The 26,132-nt window shown below is 39.1% G+C and overlaps 1 protein-coding gene across 26 annotated transcripts in view; it reads right to left on the reverse strand.

Moving 5' to 3' along the window:
- ESRRG (estrogen related receptor gamma) overlaps positions 1-26,132 on the reverse strand; it is a 407,282-nt gene that overhangs the window by 12,847 nt on the left and 368,303 nt on the right. For all 26 annotated transcript variants that reach the window (XM_054818985.1, XM_054818988.1, XM_054818992.1 and 23 more), the window contains one exon: positions 1,729-1,998. In XM_054818985.1, the coding sequence (XP_054674960.1) occupies positions 1,729-1,998 (270 nt within the window). The remainder of the gene's footprint in view (positions 1-1,728; positions 1,999-26,132) is intronic.

Here is a 26,132-nt window from a genome sequence, read left to right on the forward strand (position 1 = left end):
ATTTAACACCATATCCCTATATTTTAGCCCCTTATCCTTTTTATCAAGTAAACTACAGAAATATTTCTAATTCAGTCTTTGAATTACAGAATCAAAATAAATACAAAAAACCTTCTCAATTTAGACTCCTAATTCCAGATAACTTTCTTGCTCTGTTCATTAAGCGTGACTAATATTGAAGAAAAATTCTTCTTGTAGCTGCAAAGCATCCTCAAGTGTCTAGTTACAATGGTCAAAAATTATAAATAAATCTTCAATTAAAAATAATTTTATCTTTGAGAGGCATTTCAGCATTTTGCTTATTCTGGAAATAAGATAATATTCTAAAACTAAGGGCAGAGTTAGTGGGGTGGAGAATATTTTACAAAGAGACTAATAAGCATTTTGGCTTTGCATGTTTTTGAATTATATTTCCAATTAAAAATGCAGAGTGCTAAATCACATTACAAAGACAAATAGGAAAGTACAACTTCATTGTTGAAAACAATTTCCCTCCTATCAATCTGAGGATTCATGCATCAATATTGTAGATGAACTGTTAATTACAAAATCAATTAAAAAATTATTTCTAAAAACAGTCACGCGTCCTGGCTCTCAGGGGGGCAATTTGGGCAGAAGGTCTCATCTCACTAGGACCGCGCCAAATCACAAGTCGTCATCCACAAGTAAGCAAAAGCAATCTGGTTTTTCATTTTTCAGCGCGGCTGAGCCCAGCCTGAGATTGATCGTCACATATGGCCCCAGAAAACAAACTGTCAATACCTTGAATGCTGCAGAATTTGAACAAATAGCCGTCCGCCCATTCAAGCCACTCATTGCATCCCATTTAACAGATTTTATTGACAGTTTCCTTCTTGTAATTAAAGGGAAAACTACTGGCCAGCAACCAAGATAAAGTTCAAAGATAGGGTCAAAACAAAAGCAGATGGAGGGGCACGGTGTGACTGTCAATGGAACATAGCATCAGAGCATGTTATTGACACACAGGTATCTAATGATCGGCACGTCATTAAAGAGGGATCTATAGTGAACTTTATGCAAATGCTAAAAGGGACTTAAGACCACAATAAAGCATTAAGGAGACACAAAAGGAAAAACAACAAAGCACAAACGATTTTTACTTATCTGACAGTATTCACTGCTTCAGCACTTTTAAATTCAAATGCAGAAAAAAAATTCTTTCTGAGATTTTTAACCCTTGCTGCACAGGTAATAATTTTTGCAGAAGCATTCTCATAAACGCAGAGGATCCGAAGGGTAAGGTGTGGTCCTTGTGAGACTAAATAAGAATTTTCTCCCGCCTCCCATATCCTGGATTCCCCCTACCAAATAAATCAATAGCTGCCTTTAAAGAAAACGTATATAGCATATTCTCACGCATCCTTGCTGTTAGTTTTAATTGCAATGATTAGACTTGTCTGGATTATGGAATGGATTTAGGAGAACATCATCTATATTCATTTGAAGGGATCTTTGCCTGTAAAATACTCTCCAAATCACACGGTGCAGTATTCTCCGCTCCCTTAGGAACATACTCCACAATTAGTTAGAACCAGAAAGTTGTTCTTAGTTGGAACCGCTTTGTTTGCTACCTTTTAGACTAAGGTCTGATTAGCAATTTCTTATTCTAAACCCGTGTTTAAAACAAGCATGCAGAAAGTATTATGGAGAGGGGGAAAAAAAAAGTGACATATTAAAATGTAGCAACCGTCATGCCACTCTGCCAACCTGAATTAGCGAGTGCTATAGCTTTGAGGGTGACAAACTCTTCTTTCTCCAGCTTCATGCTCTTGTATTTCTTTACCAGCTGCAGTATGGCATTGTTAAGGTCAAGAAGGCCTGCCAATTTGGATTGGTCTTCATCCATAATATAATCTTCAGCATATACGAGCTCATCCTCAAAAGAAAGTGACCGGTATACAACACCGAGAATCAAAATCTCCATCCAAGCACTCTGCAGAAGGCTCATCTGGTCAGCTAGAGACAAAGTGGAGAATCCTGAGTAGGAAAAAAAAAATACAGGAAAAATATTAAGTGTGTTTGGATTTGTCAGAAATCCACTCCTCATTTAATTTATTTTTATATACATTGTGATAAAACACGTATGTACTCTATTATTCTCCCTTTTGCTTTTGTGCCTCTCCTCCCCATCCTACTACAGGAAAGTAGATCAATATAAAATCAAACATTTTCTAGTCAACACACAAAGTTATAAACAAATTGGGATTTGCAGGCTCTTTCTGTAAGAATCATATTAATTTGGGGAGTACTGCAGTGACAGTCTGTGATTAGTATGATGTCGTCTTTGTTCTGAAACACGCATGCTTAGTTCTAAAACCTGATGCTGTGAAAACAGGGATCCGATGACTCTGTTCATCATTACCATAAACCAAGAAGGATAATTTAGGAGAGGAAAAAAAAAATTAAAAAGGAAGAGTTGATGTTTTAATAGAATTAAGGTGATTATCGCAAAGAGGAAAATTCTCTTTGAACTTTAACCTCAGGGGAAAGAGAAGTAACACCTACCCTTCTCAGAAAAGATGCAAATTAATTTGGTAATGGCTCCCGCCTCTACTACACTTGTTGAAATAACAAGGTGGCATATTAAAGTGCCAACTGAATAGCAATCACACCATCCTTTTTCTGAGGGCAACCGAAAATTTAATAAATGCCTCTTAATGAATTTAACTTTTGCTTTTTTCTGTTTTTTCCCCCCCTGCTGTCTTTCCTAATAGGATGACTAAGGGCAAGCATCTTTACTGTCTTACCTTTTCAGACTCTTGTTTACAGTACCTGTTAATTTATTATATCAAACTGCTAGTATCCCAATCACATTAGGAGCTACAAAACAATATGGGAGAGGAAGTGATTTTTCCTGGCCTGTTGGTGAAATGCAATAGTTTGCCAGTTGGCACCATCAACCACAAGTACTTAATAAAATCATCAAAGGGGATTAGTCAAGCTTTTCTTAAAGGGTCTTAAGACATGTCTGAGGCTTTCATTTAGTTGTTTATGGAGCTGCTTACATGTCCTTTGACAGGGTTCCCGCTGTAAGAACATTCTTTTTGGCGTTCAATTACACTTAAATGCATTTTTCTGTTTTGAAAGTCAAGAGTTACTGACAAGCAGGAATATATCACAAACTAGCAAATCTGCAAGGCATCTACTCCAAACAGGATTTTCTCTATAAGCACTAAGCAGCAAAACTAATACAATAAAAAAGAAAACTCCAGATCCAAACCACCAGGCATCCATAAAAAATGAAACATAAAACTGGCTGCATGTGCTCGCTCTCTCTCATTTTTCTCCCCCTCCTTATTTGTTTTCATTTTCTCTTACTGTCTTTGAGTCTTGTGATAGAACTGTAGCGCTCTGGCTTCAAAAAAAAAAGAAAACAAAACCCTCAACAAAACCTGAGCCAACAACAACAGGAAAGTCTTGCAGAGGTAACAACGGAAAATAACACATCTGCGATTAAAATAAATAAGAGGGAAATGGAGAAGAAATAATCCTTTGAAAGGTTATAGGGAGGAATTCATGATTTCAATTAGCTTCAACATTTCTGTTCCTTCCCGTCTTTCAAGAACCAGTTTTTCTGCAGCAGCAGATGGACAGAGAACGTAGCCTGCAGCACCGTCCTGTGACAGCCCCATTCTCCCTCCCAGACACTGCTGTTAGTAAATAGATTTACACATTCTCCAATCTCCACACATCTTTCTGCCGAATAATTAAAAGCAGGATGATTAGTTTATTGAGTGGAAGGAGGAAATTTTTTATTGAGGTCCATCCACGATTTTATCAGGGCCAGCACTTTTACGGTTGTCATGAGGGTGCAGGCATCCAATTTTTCTTATCTGCCTGATTAATACAAACGCTGTTTCAGGACGCATTAATTAACAGATACAAATCTACGTTCTCATGGAAGGATCAATACAGAGAAGAAAAGAGGCATCAATGTGAATTTAGTGCTGATGATGGAGAAGGCACTCTATTGACATTTACGTGCATAGAAACTTTAAAGTTGCAGTGGAGCCCTTTTGTCCCTGTGATTTACAAATTAACAATTTTTCAGGTATAACAATGTTTCACACACTTCTGAGGAGTTTAATTAAGCAAAAAGCAATAAAACCACTTTTGATTAAAAAAGTTTAACCTGCAATTTCTCTCTATTCTTTTTTTTTCTTTTCTGAAAACTCCCAACTTCCTTCTTTCATTTACTTAGCTATTTTAGTACAGGTTTGTTGGTTGGGGTTTTTTTGTTTGTTTTTGGTTTTTTTTAATAAATAATGCTATGTTTCAATAACATTCATTGTGTGCCACAGTCAAAGGAAATTACATATGCCCTGTGAAGGGGAAAAATGCGATGTTGCCTATAATTTATTGTACTGCACTCTTGAAAAATCTGCGTTCTGGTGCAGTAAATATACTAATTGTTTTTATGTGACACATAAAAATCAAGAGAAATTTTTTACATTGTAGAAAAACTGGCAAATATAAACCACATTGGCTCTCCAATAATAAATCAGATAAACATGATTATTTTCTTCCTGACTGAAGTAACTTTCCCTTGAAAGCCTGCTCAGTGAAAGCATGTTTTAACTTTTAAAGGCATCTCTCGTGGGAATATAAAGCTGTATCACGTTGTAATTAATCTGGTTTTGTTTTGGTTTGATTTTTCAGAAAATGTGAAAGCATCCAGCATGTCTCTTGTATCATGCCAAAGCCCTTTTAATAGCTGTTCAGCAAGTCACAGTTATAATAACAGATTACACAGGTATATGTATTTACATGCAGAGATTTATTTTTAATTGTTTGGAGGAGGTTACACTTATTTCATGCCAAACTGTGCTCTGATTCTCTGAGCTTTTGTCATATGAATCCCCTAGATCAGCCACATTCTGTGACAAGTGGACATGCTCTATTTTAAAGTGTAACTATTTAAACAAAAAGTCTCCAAATTAGATGTAAATAGACTTCCAGCTTTCTGGACTGGTGGTAGCCTTCCCAGCCACAACCGTAAGCTCTTTCCAAACCGCCCGGAGATGCTGCACGATGGTGTGGTTTTGAACTTTGTCGCCCATCGTGTGGCTCCTTAATCCTTAAGAGTCTCGCAGGTCACCGTTTTAAATGTAGAACTGCATAATGGCGTTTTAAAATACAATGTCGTGTACCTTTTCCCCCCTTAGCATGTACCATATTGGTGACAACTTCCATCTCTTTCCACCTCCCTCCCCAAGTCGATGCCATTTAACGTGTCTCAGGCATTTGCTAGCAGAATGACTCTGTACCTTGACCTGCAGTTAAATAGCATGTTTATCTGCGATGCAGCGCACTCCAAATAAACCAGATGACAGTTTGAAATAACGTCATTTGGAAGGATTGAAAGGCTTCTCAAGAGTCAGGTACCCCTGAGGTAAGAAGCTTGAAGGAAGCATGTTTTGTGCCAACCCTCCTGCCATCTTCTACTAGACGCTCGTGTGCTTGACAATGATGCCATGGGCACTTGTCAAGATTTTTTTTTCTTTCTCTTTTTGCCTAGCAAACTGATGCACTTTGCAGTCAACTTACAAAAAAGGCTAAGCATTTGAAAGTGTGAAGGGCAAAAAATATCTGACGGCCAGTCTTCAAAAATACACTTTCATTTCAGAAAGCATAAATGTTTATTTCCTGAGCTGAGTGTTGACAGAAATAGGCTGCAGCGCAGGCATATGAATTTAACCCCTGGTAGGCATTCTTTTCAGTGCGGTGTTTATGTGGCTGAACGCAAGCATTGTAAATCTACAGGGTGTCTCGTAATATCAGTTAACAATAGCACTGATTTGCTGGTTACAGATTTTCTTCCTTCCTTTTTTTCTTTCTTTCTCCTCCTTTCAGGGACTGTAGTGTTTCTTCAGCTAAAAATAGATACTTTTCTACAAACAGCGTCTCACACTCAAATTGTAATTATGCTGTAATGACTCACTGAGATCAGCGAGTGTGGATTGAGAAAAGGTTGATTGAGCAACCGAACATATGCTTGGTTTTTTTTTTTCCTTTCGCATACCAGTAAACCCAAAGCTCAAAGGAAGCAGAAATAAATAGGTAACAAGGCCTTAGCATTTTTATTACAGGAACAACCGGCAGCGAGCTGACCGTGCTCTGCAGCGCTCAGTCCTCCAAGCCAGCTCCAAAAACAGTTTGCGGTCTCTTAGACGGGGCTGTTTAAACCACAGAGCTTTTCAAATATCAGCACATGCACCGCTTGCTCTCTATTTCACATTGCACACAGCTCCATGCTAAGCAGGGTAAATCTTTTATATTCCTGAAGACTCTTCCCTCTACTTCATTAAGATGGACTTCATGGACGCTAACTCACTAGGGGCTACAGTGAAGCAGCTGCAGATGGTCAAGTGCCAAAGTAAGATCTGTGCCTTGCACACAGCCACTCCGAGAACTATTGGACAAAAAAGAAACACAAAACAAAACCCCAAAAACCCAACCAAACAACCAAACAAAAAAACCCCAAAAACCAGACAGTGGCTGAACTTATCCCTACCATTATTTTCAGCCTTAAACATTTGATGCGATGCCTAAATCAGGCTACTCTGACTTGAATCCTACTTTATTTCACTTTGCAGGGAATGAACTTCCCTTCCTCTCTGTTATGTGTTTAGAAATCTGAATATTTGATCAACACAGGTATGAAATTGTTGGCAAATCTGGGAGCTGCTCGCTTTTTCTGATAATCACTTCCCATTTATTTCACCAGTTGGTTTTGTGATTGTTAGTTTTATGAGTAAAATATTCCTCCTGCTTGCCCTGGTTTGTACTTCAAATGTCTTCATTTACATTTTTTATAATCAAAGCTGTGCTTGAAAATAACATGTTCACTAGTGTGTTGCAGATTCAATATATTTACGCAGCTGAAATATCAGAGTTGGATTTTTAAATTATTTACACTTAATTTTGATAGATTAACTTCCTTCTAAATGTTTTATGGGTACTGATGTTTCCAGCGCAATTTCCTTATTTCAAAAATGATGTACGGTCACCACCATCCAAAGAACAAACTGGTATTGTAAACACTTTTTAAAAAACTTTTCTTTCAGCCCAGACCACTTCAGTTCGAGAGCGCACGGCCTCACGGTCAAATGACAAACAATGGGCCAAAGGCTTATCCCGGCTGCAGAGAAGTGAACGTAAAGAAACTCCACTCCGAGATCAGGCTCTCGGACGTACAGCTGTCACTCTGCCCTCCTCTCCCTTCCTGGCACGCACTCAGCGCTTGCCCGGATCCATCGTACAACTTCAGCTGGCTTCCAGGGATGTAAACAAAGGCCGGGGAAATTTCAGCAGGGAAATTTCTGCTAGGGCTACATAATGTTTTCTAGATGTGATCACTGAAGGAAACCTTCATAGCCTGACTGCCACTTAATATTACTCTCTCAGAAATCCAAGGAAGAGGATGGCACAGTTCATTTTTTTAGGGTACATCTAGAGCTGAATCTCCCACGTAGATCTGAATTAAGAGATACTTTCTATTATATTAATCCAAGAAAAAAAATATTTAGTTGCATTTCAAAATACTCTGTAGTTAAAAAATACATATCAAGACCCACAAACATTTCAGCTGTTATGAAAACCATTTAACAGAAGGAGAGTGCTCTCAGTAATCACCAAACATATTTCACAGATTATGGATGAAATTTGGTGAAAGCTGGAACAGAAACAGATACAACTCATTATGCCAGGGTGAAGCCATTATTTCCATTTTTTTCTTTTCCTTTTTTTCTCCATACCCATTTGCTCGTGAAGCCCCTGGTCAAAGGGCTAATAACTGCACACGATGCCACAGCAAGCTGAAATTTAAGTACAACTGAGGATTTCACATGAAAAGTGTCAGTTCACAAAACAAAAAGCACGGGTATTTGCCCAAACTTGAAAATCACAAATCAAGTCCCAAAGCACAAACTACAACTGACCAGAAATACAGCCAAAGGGCTACACTTAGGCTATTTGCTCGATTCAGCTTCCGAGCTATTTGGACCTGATGTGCTACAACTAATGTTATGTTTAGAAATTAGTTTCATCCAACAGCTCTTGCAGAGTAAACCCACCACCTTTTCCAGGCGATGCTCCGCTATATAGCATCTCCTTCTGCCCCTGTAGCAGAGCACTGCAAAAGCAGCACCGGGGCTCTGTCGTGAGCGGCGCTCTCTGCGCTACGAGTTGTGACTGCCATCTGTTAGCCGTGCGGCCGCAAGAGAGGGAAGATCCGATTGCATCCACAGAGGTGCCCAAGAATTACTCTGAGTCGAGTACAAAAAACCAAATGCATTCGGAGAGTGCTGGGATGTGTTCAGCCAAGCCTGCGCGCTTTCACGGGGTTTATTTAAGTGTGTTTGTGTTCTAACTCTTGCTGTCCAAGTTCTTATAAGATATACTTTTTTTTTTTATATTTTGTAACATAAAAAAATGCCTATGCTAAGCACTTTTTCACTAACACCTACCAGTAAGATGGGAAATGCCACACAGAGCACGAAGAAACCCGGGGCTTTTATCACAACGCTACTTTCATCTCACTGAAACAACAGCAGAGAGATGGCACGGCAATAAAAATGCATTCACACTGCATGTCCCTCTCAATCCATTACGAACAATGGATTCTCACTAAGCAAATATTCGCTTGTCAGAAGTATTTGCAACACTGGATTCATTCAGCAGGACTAAGTAAGTGAAGTTCACAGCAATTTAAAAGCAGCAAATTAGACATTTACAAACAGTGAAGATGCTGCTTGTCTAGCGTGACCTTTCACTCAAGCTATACAAAAAGGTGTTTATGTAATTTAAATACCAGTTAGAAATATTTCTGGTTTGTCTTTTACCCTGTGAAACCTTACATGATAACACTAAACAGGAGCAATTTCAGCTTGTCATTTCTTCCCAGGGTAAGAAGCATATACTGAGATGTTACTCACTATAGTTCAAACTGATTTCAGTACTTAAATCAGAGACACTCCTCTCTAACCACCCAAATATTTCTAGGCAGCTACTTTTAAATTTCCTATTTCTAGTTACAGCACAAGTTCTTGTGAGCTGCTTCTTTAGCAATAGCAATGCCAAGGTGCTGGAAAATGTGACTGATGAGGAATGTCTCCGACTTCCCTTAACCACCTTCAGTTGCTGAGACTCTGCAGTGAAACATTAAGGATGAAAAAAACTGGCGAGTCATCCCTGCTACAGGACCGATTTGGTAAGACCTCCGTGTGTGGAATACTTTATAATGGCATTTCTCAAAATATGGTTTGAAGTACTGTACTCTTTATTTCCATTAATTTTCATTTCATACCTTATTATTTCAGTATTCACTGAGAAAAAAAAACTATAGGACAATAGATTTAAACAGATAACACTAGATGCTCTGAGAACAGAGGAAGACCTGATAAGTAGTAAACAGCTTGCTTTTTTTTTCCCCCTGTATATTAGACAGTTGGCACTCCTTGTGTATGTCTTTCTCTGTAGTGAGGTTTTGAATTCTAAGATATGGGCAATGAAAAAGTTTTAAAATTTCAGCCTAGCAGTCCAGCATGGCCCAATGTAGCCATAGGTGTCCTTAAGGTCGGCAGTACAAACTTCCAGAATCCTGAGGGTGATCTTTCTACTGCACTACATATGTGATCCGAACTGCTTATTTAAAGTTAACTCTTGCAGTTCTTTAAATTGTAACTTTTGAACATGGTTTGGCCAGACTATGGGGGTATTTTGTCCTCTTATTGAAGATAACAGAGGCAGATGACATGACACGGTGTCGCTAGACTTGAAAAGTCTGCATCTGAGGTATATAGCATTTTAAATGAAATCCGCTTCTTCAAATGTCTGACATATTTTGAGGTATCACCTGTGTGCCCAGACATTTGCATGGGAGAAAATGGAGTAGGATTATATTTATAACCCTGATTATTTTCTTTCACTGAGCCGACAGGAAAAAAATACCCATCATATTTTCAACATAAATATTGATTTCACACAAATTTTCCTTCAATCTGTTGTGGACGTATGTATTTGAGTATGGATACACTAAAGCCAGATTTGTGGGTGAAAAAATAAAAACTACATTCTGTCATTAGTAAAATTACTGTTGATGAAAAACAACAAGTATCATGAATAGGGTTGAATCTCTTTCAAAACCCAATCCAGATAATGGCAACACAGTTCAGCTTAGAAGAGACATCACTATCCGTCCATAGCCTGCGTGTGGTATGCCTTACCTAGATCCTTCAAAGAGTTCAGCTAGCAGAAATGAAACCACAATCACACAAACGAAGAAAGTCCACCCTTTTCCTTTTCCTTAATTTATAGTGAACTAAACAAAATTAAAAAAAAGAACATGAACTTGAGAGAGGAACCTAACTAAACCAATGACAACAATCAGCGTTAGTTCAGGCACAGCTCACGTCAATCTCTCTATGCATCAGCCTCCCAACGCTTGCACACACAGACCGGGAACATCAGGAAACTGAGAGTTCAAGCTTCTTCAGCCTGGTGCACGTTAGGCTTCAAACCCAAGTTTGTTGGATTATTTTAGATCAGGGTGTTTTGGGGTTTTTTTCCCCACAGAAAGGAGGGATTTCTTGTGCACGTAATGCATGCTGCCTTTTATTAATAACCTCTATGGTTATTAATATGGGTCTGCTTTGAGAGTGCCTTTCCTCAAAGAGTGCTGGGTCACTGCTGTTTGCCTTTTGCTCCCCTGGGGAAGCCTCCAGTCATTTCCTCCCTGAGAGCTGCGGCAATCCCTGCTCCCTCCATCTCTCCATCAGGCAAAGTCAGGTTTCCAGGAATTCCCCAATCATGTTAATAATATCAATCCAATACTGGGATGTATTAGCATACGGAGAAAACCGTGCTTACGATCCAATCAACATATCTGTGTTAACCCTGTATGTGCTGAGCTACCTAAAATCTCTTTCCATAGCCAAAGCAAAAACTTCAGGTTGCAAAATTTTGGGTAACTATACCCTTTTGCCATCTGGCAGGAAAATGGCAGTTCGGAACACTGTCCTACACATCCTCCTCCTTCTTCGCAGATTTTCGAACTTTTCTACTGGTTAGTTGATTTTCTTAATGTGCTGCAGATGCCAAAAAATTCAAATGTTGTTTATAGGCTCCCTGGTTTGGGGGAAGAGAGTCACACACATTCTCTCCTACATGAATGTGAAAGTTCTAGTTTACCTAGCTGAGTGCATATATACCATTAAGATCACCTCCGGAGGCTGTGTCTTAAGTCTACAACAGTCCACACACAGCAAAAAAAAAAGAGAGAGAAAAAAGAAAGGGGGGAAAAAAAAAAAAGGAAGCTGCCTGATTCTAATACACCTAATTAGCCATCGGCAGACTCTTAATTGCATACATTAGGATGATTCCATAGTGGAGATTAATTCTAAATATACCCAAGCAGCTGGTTAAGATGCCATGGATTACAGTGTGGACTGTACTTTTCCACTTAATTAGATATCAAAATTAAGCAGCAACAAGCATTTTGACATAACGGGGATCAAGCCGCCGCTTGGCATCCCAGAGCTGCACTAAAGTGACCGCTAAACAGAGCCGCACAGATGGAGAGATATTAAATGCCGCACTGGAAAGTAATTTCAAATAATAAAATATCAATATTTACATTTTAATTACCCCTACTGAGAGCCGCTCTGTCATTTTCACTATTGCCGACGCAGCAAGGGGTAGCGGAATGACATTGCAGCTCTGACTGCAATGACTATTTTGTTTCCATTAAAGAATGACAAGTGTTTTAGAGGCAGTGACACCCAGTGTGTGAACAAGAATGACAGCAGATCAGAAAATTCCTATTAAGGGAATAAATGACTCAACAAGAGAATTTACTTCAAGCAGCCGGCTCCTCCTTGAAACACATAATCCTTTCTAAATTTTCTGCAGAAAGTTTATTATTAGAGGTGCCTTGGGGAAACCTGAGCTTCTCATAAAATATTTAGAACGATAGGACCTGACATGATGACCAGTCAATTTAAAACCAGTAATACTCAATGCTCATCTTATCCAAGAGTTACATCAAGAATTTGTATGAATCAAAATAGTTGGAGGGGAGAAAAAGGCACGTAGTCAAAAGGAGATTCCTTCCCAGAAGACCTGAAAGTTTTGACGGTGCGTGGAGAACGTCAGGGGTATTTTTGCTGTCTTTTCACCAGTTTTACAAGCACTGGTACAGCGAGTGCTCCACACCCCACCTGGATCACAATTTGCTGGCCTTCAGAATTACACCCGAGACTGATCACAAGAGGTAATGTGTACACCCACGGGTTCAGGCCTCCCGTTTCTCCCTGCGTATTCCTTGCGCATACATAAACACTTTTTCTTTCAGTACGTACTTCAGAAACCCGTGAGACACCTTTGCAGCACCTTAGGAATCTAATTACTTCTGATCAGGTCTGAGGTCAATCTCATGGAAAATATTATATTACATTTGACATGCTGCATTTACAAAGAAGAAAAGGAAGGAAGAAAAATATCAAAACAGTAAAGGAAAAAAAAAAAGCCTTCCTTGGGGATGTCTGTCAAACTGCAGAGATCTTCAAAGAATTTCAATGGCCTCAGACATGAGAAAGTGCGTGAGAGAAAACCCTTGGTCAGTACACCCCAATACGCAGCTAAGTGACCCTCCTAAGTCATGGCACGCATTTATTTAATAATGTGCAGAGCTCAACTTCTATAAATGTGACAAATGGCTAGAACAGAACACGGGGGAAAAAAGGCATGAAAATTTTTACAGAACAGAAAAGGAACAGCTTTACGGCAGTGACTATTGCAGGAGTTTTAGAACCAGCTTTGACATTAAGAATTAGCAGTAAAGTACAAAAACGTTACTCTGACATTAGCTGCTTAACTAGTTGATCTTCTTTTTCTTGTCTTTTTTCTTCACTTCTTCTTCTTTTCTTTCCTTTCCTTTTTTTTTTTTTAAGTACCCAGGAAGTACTTCTTAAGCATCCCTAATGCTTTTAGGACAAGACACTTCCCCATTTCTCAGCCACTAGCACCTTTTAATTTCTGAAAGAGCCACGGTTGAAAATCTTAATTAATTGTTCCATACTGCTTCAGGATCATTATGCAATGTAATAAAGGCCGTGTAATTATGAAATTTTACAGCCATTACCAAGGCTGATGGCTCGTATTTCATCCTCAGCTGGACCCAATGGCTTTTAGCCACTCAGCTCCCCTTTGATGAACTACAGACAGATCTATCAGGCCCAAACAATATCCAGGCAAGGCGGCTATAATAGCTACCTACAGATGAAGCCATAGATAAAGATAAACTATAAATCTACACACAAATGCAGGCACATTGCCTCAGGATGACAGAGGGGAGAGGATGAGACACTTGGGAAAGCTGGCGGCTTGCAGACAGGCAACCTTCTCTCTCTGTCTCTTACTCAGTTTGGAATTTGTTTGGTTTCTTAAAGATGTAAAACCCTCTCATACTTCTCCAAAAAATTTACATATTTTTTAAAGACTAGCAATTTTCGATGGAAGGCAAAGGGTCTCTTTATCCATCTATTCAATTTGACAAAGGGGATTTATATGGACAAATCAACTCATCCTCCAAATGAAGGATCCTAATCAACAAGTTTGCAAATCATATTCTTAAAAGTGAATCCAGCTCACTTGCTTCCGAGACTGAAAAAAGCAAAACGTGCCTGATTTCTAAATGCATTATCCTGACCAGATGCACAGAGGTGAAGTCAGGTGATAGGCTTTCACTGGAGGCAGCACCGGAGATGCAATTTCATGCAACATTGTCCTACATTATTTTATTTTCAGTTTGAAAATGAAAATACTTCTCAAAATTCAGTGCGAGTTAAAGGAACAAGGGGATTATATATGATCTCAGTACCTGCATCACCAGAATGTACTTTATGGGGATGACCTCCATCAATGCCCTCTTTAATTTAAGACAGAAGGCCTTCCAAGTATGTATTGTTAGTCACTCCAGAGTGAGACAAGGCTGACTAAATGATCTCTAGGTGAGAAAAAGAGATGGAAAGCTGCAGCATCCTGACCAACAAAGAGTCCAGGGAAGAGTGCGAAAACATTAGCTTGAAAACTGCATCTATTAGTACCTCTTCCAGCAGCCCAAGGTTAGTTGTGAAGCTGATGTTGTGCTCATGGCTAAGGCTAAAAACACCTCAGAAGACAAAAGAAGTTAAAAGGAAAATATCAACAGTACTCTCTGATTTCCGATATTAATGACAGAACGGCTCAGACCTTTCCAAAGAAAGTAGGACACATTTAGAGGGGGTTCAGAGAAAGTAAAGCAGAACAACGTACCTGAGGCAACTCTTTACAACAAGAGACTCAGAAAGCAGGAATTGTTTTCCTCAAAACATATTAGAGAATGCAGTAGAAGTATATATAATTAATGGTATTAAAAATAGGTGTAAAGCTTTTATTCTCCCTGTCTCATAACACAGACCAAGCGCCATTACAGTGAAACGCAGGAAATTCAAAATGGAAGGAAGGAGGGAAACGTCTTCATTCACAGCGTAGCTGGACTGGGGAAGTCCCTGCCAAATGATGTCACTGAAGCCAAGAGGGAGCTGATGCTTACATGGAGAGCCAAACAGCTACAGATATAATACTACAAATCCAAATAAAAAGGACAAGGAGTTTTCTTCCTCATTTCGTCTAATGTCTAAGCATAAGGAATTAGAAAAAGTTTTCCTGAGGCTTCTGCCTACTATGGGGTCCACATCTCTTCCCCTGAGGCTGATCACTGCTGAACAGTAGAGTATATATTGACGACCTAACGTTCAGGTCCTAGTTTCCTAAAATTTGAAGCCTCAGTATTTAGGCTGCCTTTCTTTGAGGTGTTTGGAGCCTACGCCTACAATTAGAGTTCAAAATGGAAGAGCGTAGAGAGATGTGCCCCAGGCAAAGAATTTCAAAATCACAGCAACTGAGCTCTCATTCTGGACCTGCAACTGTAGAAAGATGAAAATAAGAGCCACAATGCTATCGTATACATAAAAGCAGCAAGGTATATGTATAAGCGTGTATTTGCATAGGCATGTGTACGCATGCATTTGTACTAAGCAAATGCAGGGTATTCTAAAAGCTACCAAAATGAATAAGGATCATCTGCTCATCAACTTGTAGTCTTTGCTTATTAAAGATGTATTTTTTTTTTTTTTAGTAGAAAAAAACTGTCTTGCTGAAGGACAAAATAATAATTTAATTACCCAGGTCAGATCAGAGAAGTATTTCCTGAAACAGGGAACAGGTCGCTGGTCAACAAAGCTGTAACTGAAGACAGGCAAGGGAATGTGCGATTCAGGTTTTTCCAGCATAATGCTGGGGATGCTTGATATATGGTCTTTTAAGGACCGGTATCTGCTGTTAACATGCTTTATTGAATCTGCACGTATGGTGGGTTATTCACTGTACACGGTGTGAATTGATCTATTCCTTGCAGTGTATGTGGAAACATCATAAACATTCTTAATGGAAAAAAGTCCCCAAACCGAAAGGTTTAAGCGTACACTGTACATTAGAACATCTAAAATACTAGACTATACAGACACTGCTAGACTCTGATTCCTGGGCAGCATTTTAAATTGCCTTCTTATGCTGTAATAAGTTACCTGGATTCAGTGAAGCCCTTAGCTAAAGCATGGCCTATGAAAATTCAGAAGACTGGATGCAGACAAAAAACCAGGCAGATCTTTTACCTCCTCCATTTCCCATCCAGTAGACTCACATTCAGCCAATTTAGCATCAACCTCATGGATGAGCTCTATAGCTTTACCTCTTTTTATCCTCCCACCCAATCACTCACTTCGGTAGGATGAAAAGCAGATACAAAAGTACTCAGCAGGAACGTTCTTTAGAGCAAAAACTTCAAGTAAGAAGTAAATGCAAAGATGTTATTTCTATTTCTATGGGAAGCAGTAACACCAGTCTGCTAGATCAGTCTAATAAAAATAATTATAATAATGTGAGAAAACACATATATACCACCCCACAAATTTTATTTCAGAAAAGAACTGTAGGAATTTTTACTCACTCTGGTAAATGCCCAGTCTGTCAGAGAACGCATATCATTATTCCATAATGTAAGATTATCACTATGATTTTTAATAAAGTATAGCAAACAATTATGTGCTGGTCAGAAAGTTAGGCTGTTAATTTGTGGTTTACTGCAAACTGCCTTGAAACAGAACTGAGTCAGGCATAGTGAGACAAAGTTTATTTTTGCCAAAAATGGATTACTGCGAAGGAAAAGGGAATTAGCATTATATATTTTGTGAAAGACTTTCAGTACTGGTCTTAAAACATTTTCCTTCTTCAAGTGATATTTTTTTTTTCGTTTCATAAACAGTTACATGCAGCTTATGCATTGGTATGAAGTGTTTTTAAGAAACCTGTTTTACAGAACATGCAAAGGAGAGCTTTTGCTATGTCTGTAAAAAAACCTAACTGCAATAAGACCATACTCAGACATAGAGAAACATATTAGCATAAATACACACCAAAACCGGAAGGGAAATGGGGGTATAATCGTATGTTTTCTCTTTCAATATTCACCAAAACTAGCACAAATCTGTAGCTGCTACAATGCATGCCATGCTTTACACTGATTTTCTACACTTGGTATTCCCTAGCTGAATTATTTCTAAAGTCTATGGTGATTTTTTTTCCACAGCAAATCAGCAGTTTTTCAAGAGGTCTCTATGCAACCCAGGAGTATGACATTTACTAATGCGTTGAGATTCAGGGATTCTCCTTTGTAGAAGCCAACACTAATAAGAAAGATATGGTTCAGTGTCCTGGGTATTCTTCCCAGTTTTATTAATTAGATGGAAAGCTTCTCCCTCTGGAATACTGCAAGGTATTTATTAACACTTCAGCCCACAAACTCGAGTAAATTTACAGTAGTGGAGGTAATTGTTACATACACTGGCTCTTGTTATCAACTTGGCAGGGATAAGCAAAAAAAAAAAAAAACCCACAAAAACCCCAGAGGTTTAGATTATGATCTTTTTCATGATATTTTAATTGTGTTTCTTAATCTGCTAAATTAAAAACTATAGTACAATCTTATTCAGATCACTGACAAAAAAGATCATATCAATTTGCAACAAAATGTATGAATGCTCCTATCTCTTTTAATTATACAGAGAATTTAACAGTCATATTCAATGTGGTCACCGACTGACTAAGCTACACACACTCTCTGTTTCACAGTTGTGCCATCTTATCCCTCAGCACCTTCACATTTTATTCCAAGTCTCCCACCTTTTATTGCACAGATACCCTTCCCTCGCTGATCTTTAATATCACCGCCTTCTTTCTCTTCCTTCACGTTCACTATGACGAGCTACTCCCACTGCCACGTCTTAGCGAACTGGTGGCTGATAATGACCAGGCAGGCAGTCAATAATATTTCAGTTACTTATGTGCTTTATAAAAGAAGCATTAGGTATGCTCAGAGCTACTTCACATCGCCGTGTTTCTCTTACCATTGCTTTCAGCCTTCCCTTTCTTTGCATTCTTCCTCTGTCGCACCCTCTTATTCCTTTTGGGCGCCAGTAGGTCAATTTAAAGCGTCATCAGTGATGCCCTGTCCTTAATTGGTGCACACTAATTTACCTACATGTTTTTTTCACTATGCAGCTCTCGGTGCTCTGGAAAGCTTTAATTTGATTATGACATGAGAGTTGGGCTTTTTCTTGCATGCCTCACCCTATGTTCTACATTTTTTTGCAACCACAGAGTGTTGGACTCTACCATCTGGTATTTGGACACATTTGTCAGTAGTTTTAGAAATTACACAGAAAGCATGGTTGTGCTTGTGTGGATGTGCCATTAGGGAGGTCGGAAACATAATTTTAATGTGCTAATACTGCTAGATCATTTTTTGTTACTTTGGCTTTCTTCTTGTCCCATGATTTACTTTCAAATGCCTGTTTCCTGCTGATCCTTCTTTATGGGTGACCAGTCACTCGCCATGGCTCTCCTTATGTACTTTGTGTATTCTTAATCAGTGATATGGGAAAGAAGCAGGTGAGAATTTCCTCACGTGTTCTGTCAAAACATGTTTGCTGGGCTCTGAGGCAATGTTGGGTATCAAGGCCAAATCAGCACTGACTCAGTGATGTTTGTGCAAGAACAGCCATAAGAAATGGCTCCAAAAGCTTGTTTGTACTAATTCGCTGCTGCTGTGATTGGCTTTGTAATAGAGCTCCAGTTGAAACATCCTCACTATATATTTATATTTTCATTCCTTCAGTATCAAAGTAGCCATTAGATGACAACGGATCCCACTTAGCTATCCTGACTGCACAGGGCACACATAATTTATAGTTGGCACTTGCCAAATACAGCCTTGTCAAACAGCTAACTAACTAACTAAAATCAGCAAACTGCTGTATGTATCATAGATGATGTCAGAGGCATAGATGAAGCGTGAGGTACATGTATACAGGAAGAATGTGAGAAAGACAATTTAGTCTCCCAAATCTACCACTGACTTTCTCTGTGATTCTGTTAGTCACTTAATCCCCCTCTGTTTTGCAGTCTTTCTGTGCAAGCTATATATATATATATATCTTATGCATATATAAGATATATATATATAAAATTCACAGGGCCACTGTGTTATTTTATTAATTTAAAGTTTGAAAACAACAATGAGTATTTTCACAAAAAAAAAGGTCTACAAACTATATTCAACATTCTTGAAAAGTATATGAAATGGATGAAAGGATAAACTGGCTAAAATGTTTAGAAAAGGGTGGATAAGCTCTAGCCCATAGTATATAAAAGAAATAAACCGGCGATGCATTGTGCTCACATCTTTCAATCCTAGCATGTTGTGAATCATATTTAATGTTTTAAATCTATAGCTCTCAAAGGACTCCCAAAATTGGAAGTATAAATCACGGTTTCAACATAAGGAAGTTAAATGATTTGCCCAAGGTCATACGATAAGTCCGTGTCAGAGCCAAGAAAGGGACTTAGCCTTTAGCTTCTCGTGTTGGGCTGTCTCTATGGATTACGGCAGATCTTTATGTCTGGCTTGAACTAAAGCCCTCTGAGGCCAGCGGAAAGAGTCCTGCTCACATCAATAGGCTCTGAATCAAGCCCACATAATGAAACAGTTTCATGTTTTCTCATACTTTGCCCGCTAACCAAGAGTCAGAAAAAGACCAGAGAACATAAAGGGAAGTTTAAATCGAGCAGTACAACAGAGTTTGAGATGGCTTTTACTAAGGTGACCAGTTTTTTTCCATGTATTTCTATGGATGCAGAACTACACCCACAGAATGAATGAGTTTTGCATTGTATTAAGATGAACGACAAAGTAAAACTACAATCTTAACCACATAATGTTGACTTTATAACACTGAGCAAGAGGGTCAAATGCACTAGTGGTATAAAACTGCAAACAGACATTGATATTATACTGTATGTATGAAAAAGCATAAAATACATTTAATTAACTCTAGGTTGTGGCACAGACTGACAACTGAAAATAGAAATTTCAAAGCTATGCCCGACACCTTTCGAGTCATTTTGATCTCTCAGGAAGATACATATTTAGGCCAGATTTCTACACATTTATATGTATTTTTTTAATATTTGAAAAATGCATATTATTTACCCAGTTGCCTGGAATGTCTATTGGAGAAATACATATTTATTTTTAAAAGCAATCCATATATTATTTACTCAGTGGATGAAAATGACTTCAAAAAACCGTTCTGGTCCATCAAATAAATACATATTTATAAATGGTTTTTAAAATGCATATTATTTACCCAATGGACTGTAATGGCTCTGCTAGTGCCATTACATGTAAATATGTAATTAGCCACATAATAAAAAATCCCCACAAAATTTCTCTGAAAAGCATTAAATTTCCATGTGTCAATGTACAATACCTTTTCTATTGTTACTATTTTGTTTTTAAACAGCAAAGGTGATTACCCTATGCTAATGACTAAGGCTTTGCCGTATTTTAAAATCCCACTAGCTCTGCAATTATACAGAACATAAAGTTGAAATCCACATTTCTTTCTTTTAAAATTAATCTTTTATAATTCTCATCTTGCCGCTGGTGCACCTGGCCTGAATCTTTCTGCCAGCCCCACGGACGTCGATCAGACTCTGCATAAAGCATGGCTCCGTTCGCAGCAGCAGGGCTAACTGAGCGCTCCTCTCGGCGAGGAACCGAGAGCACGTGCTAAAATTTTGTGTAGTTCTCACACAAGCTTCTCCGCACTGCTAGCCAACGCACCTGCAACATTGCTGGACCATCTTGGTGAAGACCTGCCAATCTTGTACACTGCCAAACTTTACTTGTTTGTTTGTTTATTTATTTATTTTCACTCGGGCTGTTTTCTACAGAGCACTAAAGATCTTCAAAAACCCCTTTTGCCTGTGAAAGTACAGGCAGGATTTGAGACACGTAGCTCCAGGGATGTAAGGTAACAGAAGCAGCCATCCCAAGTGTTTGGGAGTTTGCTAAGAAGAATTGCTAGGCTTCGCTTACGAAAATAGATGCACACTTTCAAACAGGAGTGAATAGTACCATGTTTAGTAGTGCATGTATGTGCTGGAGTAAGTGTCATACATTAAGATGTAAATTTTATTCTCTGAGTTGAATACCAGGTGATTAATTCTGATAGCATAGTGATGAATTGGTACAGATGCTGCACCTGAGTAATGTTTGTTTCTGTACACATTCGTAACAGAGGTGCATCACTAACACAGGTGTCACTTGCGTAGCTGTGCAACATCTCTGATTTCCTGAAAACACTGACATTGGTAGTTAGGTTGTATGTAGCTCTGCCAATTTTTCCAATTAGACCCATTATTGATTTGATGAAAAAGCAAATTAAACATACCATGGTAGTATGTAAATTGGTTAGACAGAACATAAGGTTCTGGTACTGAGCATCTCAGGCACATGGGCTCTGCGTGCAGCTTTTACTCACCAAAGTCTCTGGAGATTACGGAAACGGGAGACTTTTGCAAGAGACCTAGGCAGCATTAGTCTAGCAGCTGAGGTATGAAACATTCTGGAATATGTTAATGTAAAGAGACCTTTGGAAAAAAGTGCCAGGAAGCTCAAACTTTGTTAAGACAACAGAGCTAAAGTTGCTTCATTTTAAATCTGGAATAAATCTCGTTTTCACAAAGCTGCTACAGATTTACAGCAGTTTGAGGATAAAAATAGGTAAAACCAGGTAATAACATCTTTTGTTTCAAAACAGTAAGAAGCAATATTTGTTAATTGATGGTACATTTTAAGTTGTCTACATCTCCAGCACGTGGAACCAACACCATGTACAGCTCACAAGTATTTCTTTGCAATTTTCCCTCACCATAGAACAATAGTTTTGATGCCAAGAATGAATAACATGCAGTGACCATCCAGAAGTTTAAATGTTCATGTTTCCAAAATCACCCTCCCCACCCTTTGCTCCTTAACAGGAGCTCAACACGATGGGGAACCCACAAAGCAAGTAGGTGTGCTTACAAGCAAGCCTCTTCCTTAATTTCTATTTAATTCATTTACCAAATCCAATCAAACTGCTACTGTGAAAACTATTTTCTCACAGAGGGGGCTAAAGGATCTCTCCAAAAGTCACTCCAAAGCACCTGACGTTCAGCTTCTCAAAGCGAGTTCGCTGAAACAAACACAACGGACAGGATGCTGCAATAGCAGGTCCGCCCAGGGCACGCAGCTCACGGCAAGAAGTTTCTTCAGGTCAAATACAGTAAGGCCACTGTCTGGCTTTGGTGCGCTGGTCAGCACAAGCCTACAAAATCCTCTTTTCTTATTTCCGCATAGCCGCTTGTGTCATAGTAGAGAGACAGTATTGTGCGCTCACTCTCCCTCACTTATTTCAGCACTGTAAGGAGGCCCAGTAATATAATTTCCAACAAGCCCAAACTGTCGTCAAAATCAGCAATCTGCCTGTAGGTCTGTATGTTTAGAGTCTGCACCCTAAACTATTAAAACAGTCCAAAATAGCTGGGTAAAAGCTATGCTGTTTAAGACAAGATTTGGGCTTCTTTTGCCACTAGTGCTGCCAGGATATAAGCTTATGCCTTTTTCTCTCTTGAAAAGCATGTAAATTGTTGTACACAAATAGAGTCATTAATGGAAAGCAAGACATTGCGAATCAGACAATAGACATATCAATTAATCCCTGGGATGCACATGAGGCAATCAATTTTCCCAAATCCCAAATCAATTCAAAAAAAAAAAAAAAAAGGATAAAGAAAAACAATTTGAATTTCCACTCCTGTAAAAAGATGGGGATGGGAGGAAGAGAGGGGGAAGCTAGCGTGCCAATCCTTCTCACTGTCTGTCTTCACTATGTTCTGAAATTACTAAATGTCAGCTAATTTGCAAAAATTTTGAAAAACATATTCTGTGTCAGTGGAAAACCTGAAGTTTCAGATTAAAACATGTAAAAAGAAAAGAAGAGAAAGAGAGAGGAAGAACGTAGCAAGAATTAGGAAACTTTTGGATTTCAGTCTTACACACGCACAAGGTGCCAGCACCGGGAAAAGGGGTAATGTTTCTCTTTCTGTGCCTTTTTGTGCGCTGATGGAAGTGATGTCCTACAGCATTTCAAGTCATTTATTGAAGTTTGGTGGTGGTAGTGGGAATGTTGTTAAGGGAAGTAAAAAAAGCAATGTCCATTTGAAGCTTGTCTGTGAACTTTGCATGAACCGCCAGGAATAATGTAGTGTGATGACAAGCCAGTTATACCTTCCACTAAATTTGCTGTCTGGAATGAACTGAAATAGTGTTTGGTTTGTGTAATTACGTCCATCTATCTTTATATTCCAGCGGCATATCGCAAATTGAAAATACTAAAAATTGACTGTTGGTTCTGATATTTAATGATTGCCAAAGACAAGACGATGATTTATTGGTTACTTACCGATGTGACACATTTGCATCTTATTAGACGGAGATTACTATTCCTTAAAATGCGGACGAGGCCTGATCATGTCTGATGGATTGATTTGATTTGCAAATGTAATCAAACTAATAAGAGGGAAAAAATGAGCAATAATGCCTTGTTTTTCAACTGGCAATCATTCCCCTGCCAACAACGCTGATATCCCTGACTAAGCAGCCTTCACACAGTCTTCCTGTCTCCTCAAATAAACAAAGGGATGCAAAGAGCTTGATAAGAGGATAACGAGAGCCAAGTATGGATGTAACATGGAGCCGGTACCTCAGCACTGTACAAATGTATCAATGGGAGTACCACGAGAGGACTTACTGTGCCTTCAGTCCTTGCAAAGCAGTGAGCAAAAAGCCCAAGAGCAAAACTCAATGATAAAAAAGCCTTTACTGAGGGGGTGGGGAGGGGGGGGGGGGGGGGAACTTCCTAAGAAAAGTGGTTTTAATTTAGGGAACCCCAGGAGAACACTCCTCGCCCGTACAAAAATTACAGAATAAATACTTGGAATTCCTCAACCTAATGGGAAGCTAATTGGGGAGTGTATTTTGGACAATATGATTTCAACAACTGGAATCGCTGCCTGTAGCCACAGCATCAGAGAACCCATTTCCAGAGGCATGCTGGATGGTGTTTTAAAATTCTCCCAAATACCAAATGTAACCTTTCTGTAGATTTTTATCTGCACCGTATTGATAACGTAAACAGTTAAGTAATATATTTCACAATAAACATTCTATCATTCTGGCCAGATGCTGATGTTTCTGTAAGGGCTGAAATATGGTTCTAGATAAGAGCAGACTCTTATTCTGCTTACAGTAAATGACCCTAATTCTCCACAGTAGGATTCTATTCTTTGTTAATAATAAGGAGGAGGAAGAAAAAAAAGCTTTGTGCAAGGAATTGCATCAAGTCCCCCTCCCCCATCTAAACAAAAGTGGTAAGTCAAGCAGAAGGCAAATAATAAAGCTCTGAGGTCCACACAGGTTTCAGATTGTGACCTGCATATCTAAGGATTGATCCGAAGCACAGCGAAATCAAGGCAAGTCTTTCTATAGGTCTAAACGGATTCTCATACAGAGCTTTAGGAAAGAGGGAGGTTTGAGTGTGAATGTTGACAGCTGAGGAGGTGATCCTACAAATATTTGGGAACACAGAGAACTCTGCACAATGGAAGTGTCTGTGTAAATAATGTGATTGTACTACTTAAATATTTTCCAGACTGATTGCTAATTTGCTTCACTAAGGGATATTCGAGAATGTAAAAAACCCTTTAGCTTTAGGGAACAGCTATTATGAAGTGTCAGGTTAAAAACAAAGTTGAATATATAGCTCCAATTACCATGCTCAAAGACCTCAAAATATTTTCATAATTTAAAGTTTTACAGCTCATGTAATTTATACTTATTTTAAGAGTGGAAAAGCATCCTGGTCAAATTCCAATTAAATAATTACATTTTGCCTACCTAAAATTCTCACTGCATTTTTAATTGGATAGGACACACTTCACTGCTTCTCCTAAATTGTTTAGCATTGCCATTCGGTATATAAATAGCTACCACTTTCTACCACGGAGACAGTACACTCGTCCGCGTAGCTCTCGATGGCAAATTCTAGTTCACCTGTGTTGGCTGCAGCACTGGAACTCGGGAGACCCACGGCAGGCTGTCCCCCTACCTCCCTCTGTCATAAACTCTTTTTAGGTGTATTTTTTCCCCTCCAAGCAGGTTATCTGAAAGATTGTGTATTTGTCATTGATGCTGGCTGATTACAGTTACGAGTAGGCAAGTATTCCCTGTCAACACCCTCTTCTCTTGACTTGATCTCCTGAAATGCCCATCTAAGCCTCCTGTCAGACACTGCCCTCTGTAGGTTGATGATACTGATGGAAGCATCCTGCACGGCACGTGCACTGCTCGTCCCCAACTCTACCTGCGTTCCCTGCCTGCTGCCTTTCTGAAGCACCCAGTTCCCCAGTGGCCTCTTGATTACAGAGACCAGGGTGTGCTTCATACACGAGGATTACAGTACACAGTAAGTTACTCGTCATTGTTGAAGTGCTAGGCGCAATGCTGTGATCGTTGTGAACTCCAAATTTGTGTTGAATATATTAGACACAAGTCATTAATGGTGTCTGGAAAATGTAAAGTAACTCGAAACGCAAAGACACTCTTCAAAATAGACTCCTACCAATTTCACTGAATGAAGATCATTAGAATTCAGAATGCATATTGCACGTTAAATCTGTAGCTAAAGATTCACTGACACTAAGCAACGCGCTCCTGAATCTACACAACAGTTAACTTTATCTCTGGGAAACTTCAAAATAGCAAAAAGTGAAGAACGGATCACAGAGTAGAATGGCTTTCTACAAGAGACCGATGATATGGGGAAGGACTCAAAATTCTTCTCACTGCAAGCGCAGTTAATTAATGAAAGACACAAGGGTCACGGTAACTTGCATATGCTACCGGATATAGCTTGAATCGTAGCAAGTTCAGAGTCTAATGCCTGTTCATTAAGGCAGGCACGATGCTATAACATAGCTATAAGAAAATCTCTGGCTAGAAATACACCACCCTGCAACCTGCTAATGTCATGGATATATTTATGCCAGTAAGTACAGCTTCGTCTTTGAACAAACCTACGCGCAGCAGCCATTACACGCTAAACTGTTCCCCCTAATCTCTCCAACAGCTAGATGCACGCAAACTGCAGATTTGCCCCTGCCTCTTCTCCACCCTCATCGCAACTCTTTGCCACGCGTAACACGTCAGGACCTGGTAAGTTAGCTGACTCTGCTTTCCAAGTGCCATGGAACTTGGAGCTTTCTGCGTCTGTAGTTGGATCTCATTTCAATATTTGATTTCACCTCAACTGCAAATGCAGCTGATTGAAATTGATGGTGCACAACATGGCAGACGAAAACATTTTGGGGAGAAGGTTCAGAGCTACACTGTGAAATTTCCACTTGTCTATAATACGTGCCTCAGGAGTCTGGGGTGGAAAATCCCTTGGGCTGACCAACATACTGTCAGAGAATTTTCCCTTTATAGAACATGTTTCGAATAAAAGGAAGGTTCTGTGTTTTTTTCTCACATGAAAAATTACCGAAATATTCCTGCCTGCTATACG

This window comes from Grus americana, chromosome 3, assembly GCF_028858705.1.
Source record: "Grus americana isolate bGruAme1 chromosome 3, bGruAme1.mat, whole genome shotgun sequence".
In the NCBI taxonomy this organism is placed as follows: Eukaryota; Metazoa; Chordata; class Aves; order Gruiformes; family Gruidae; genus Grus; species Grus americana.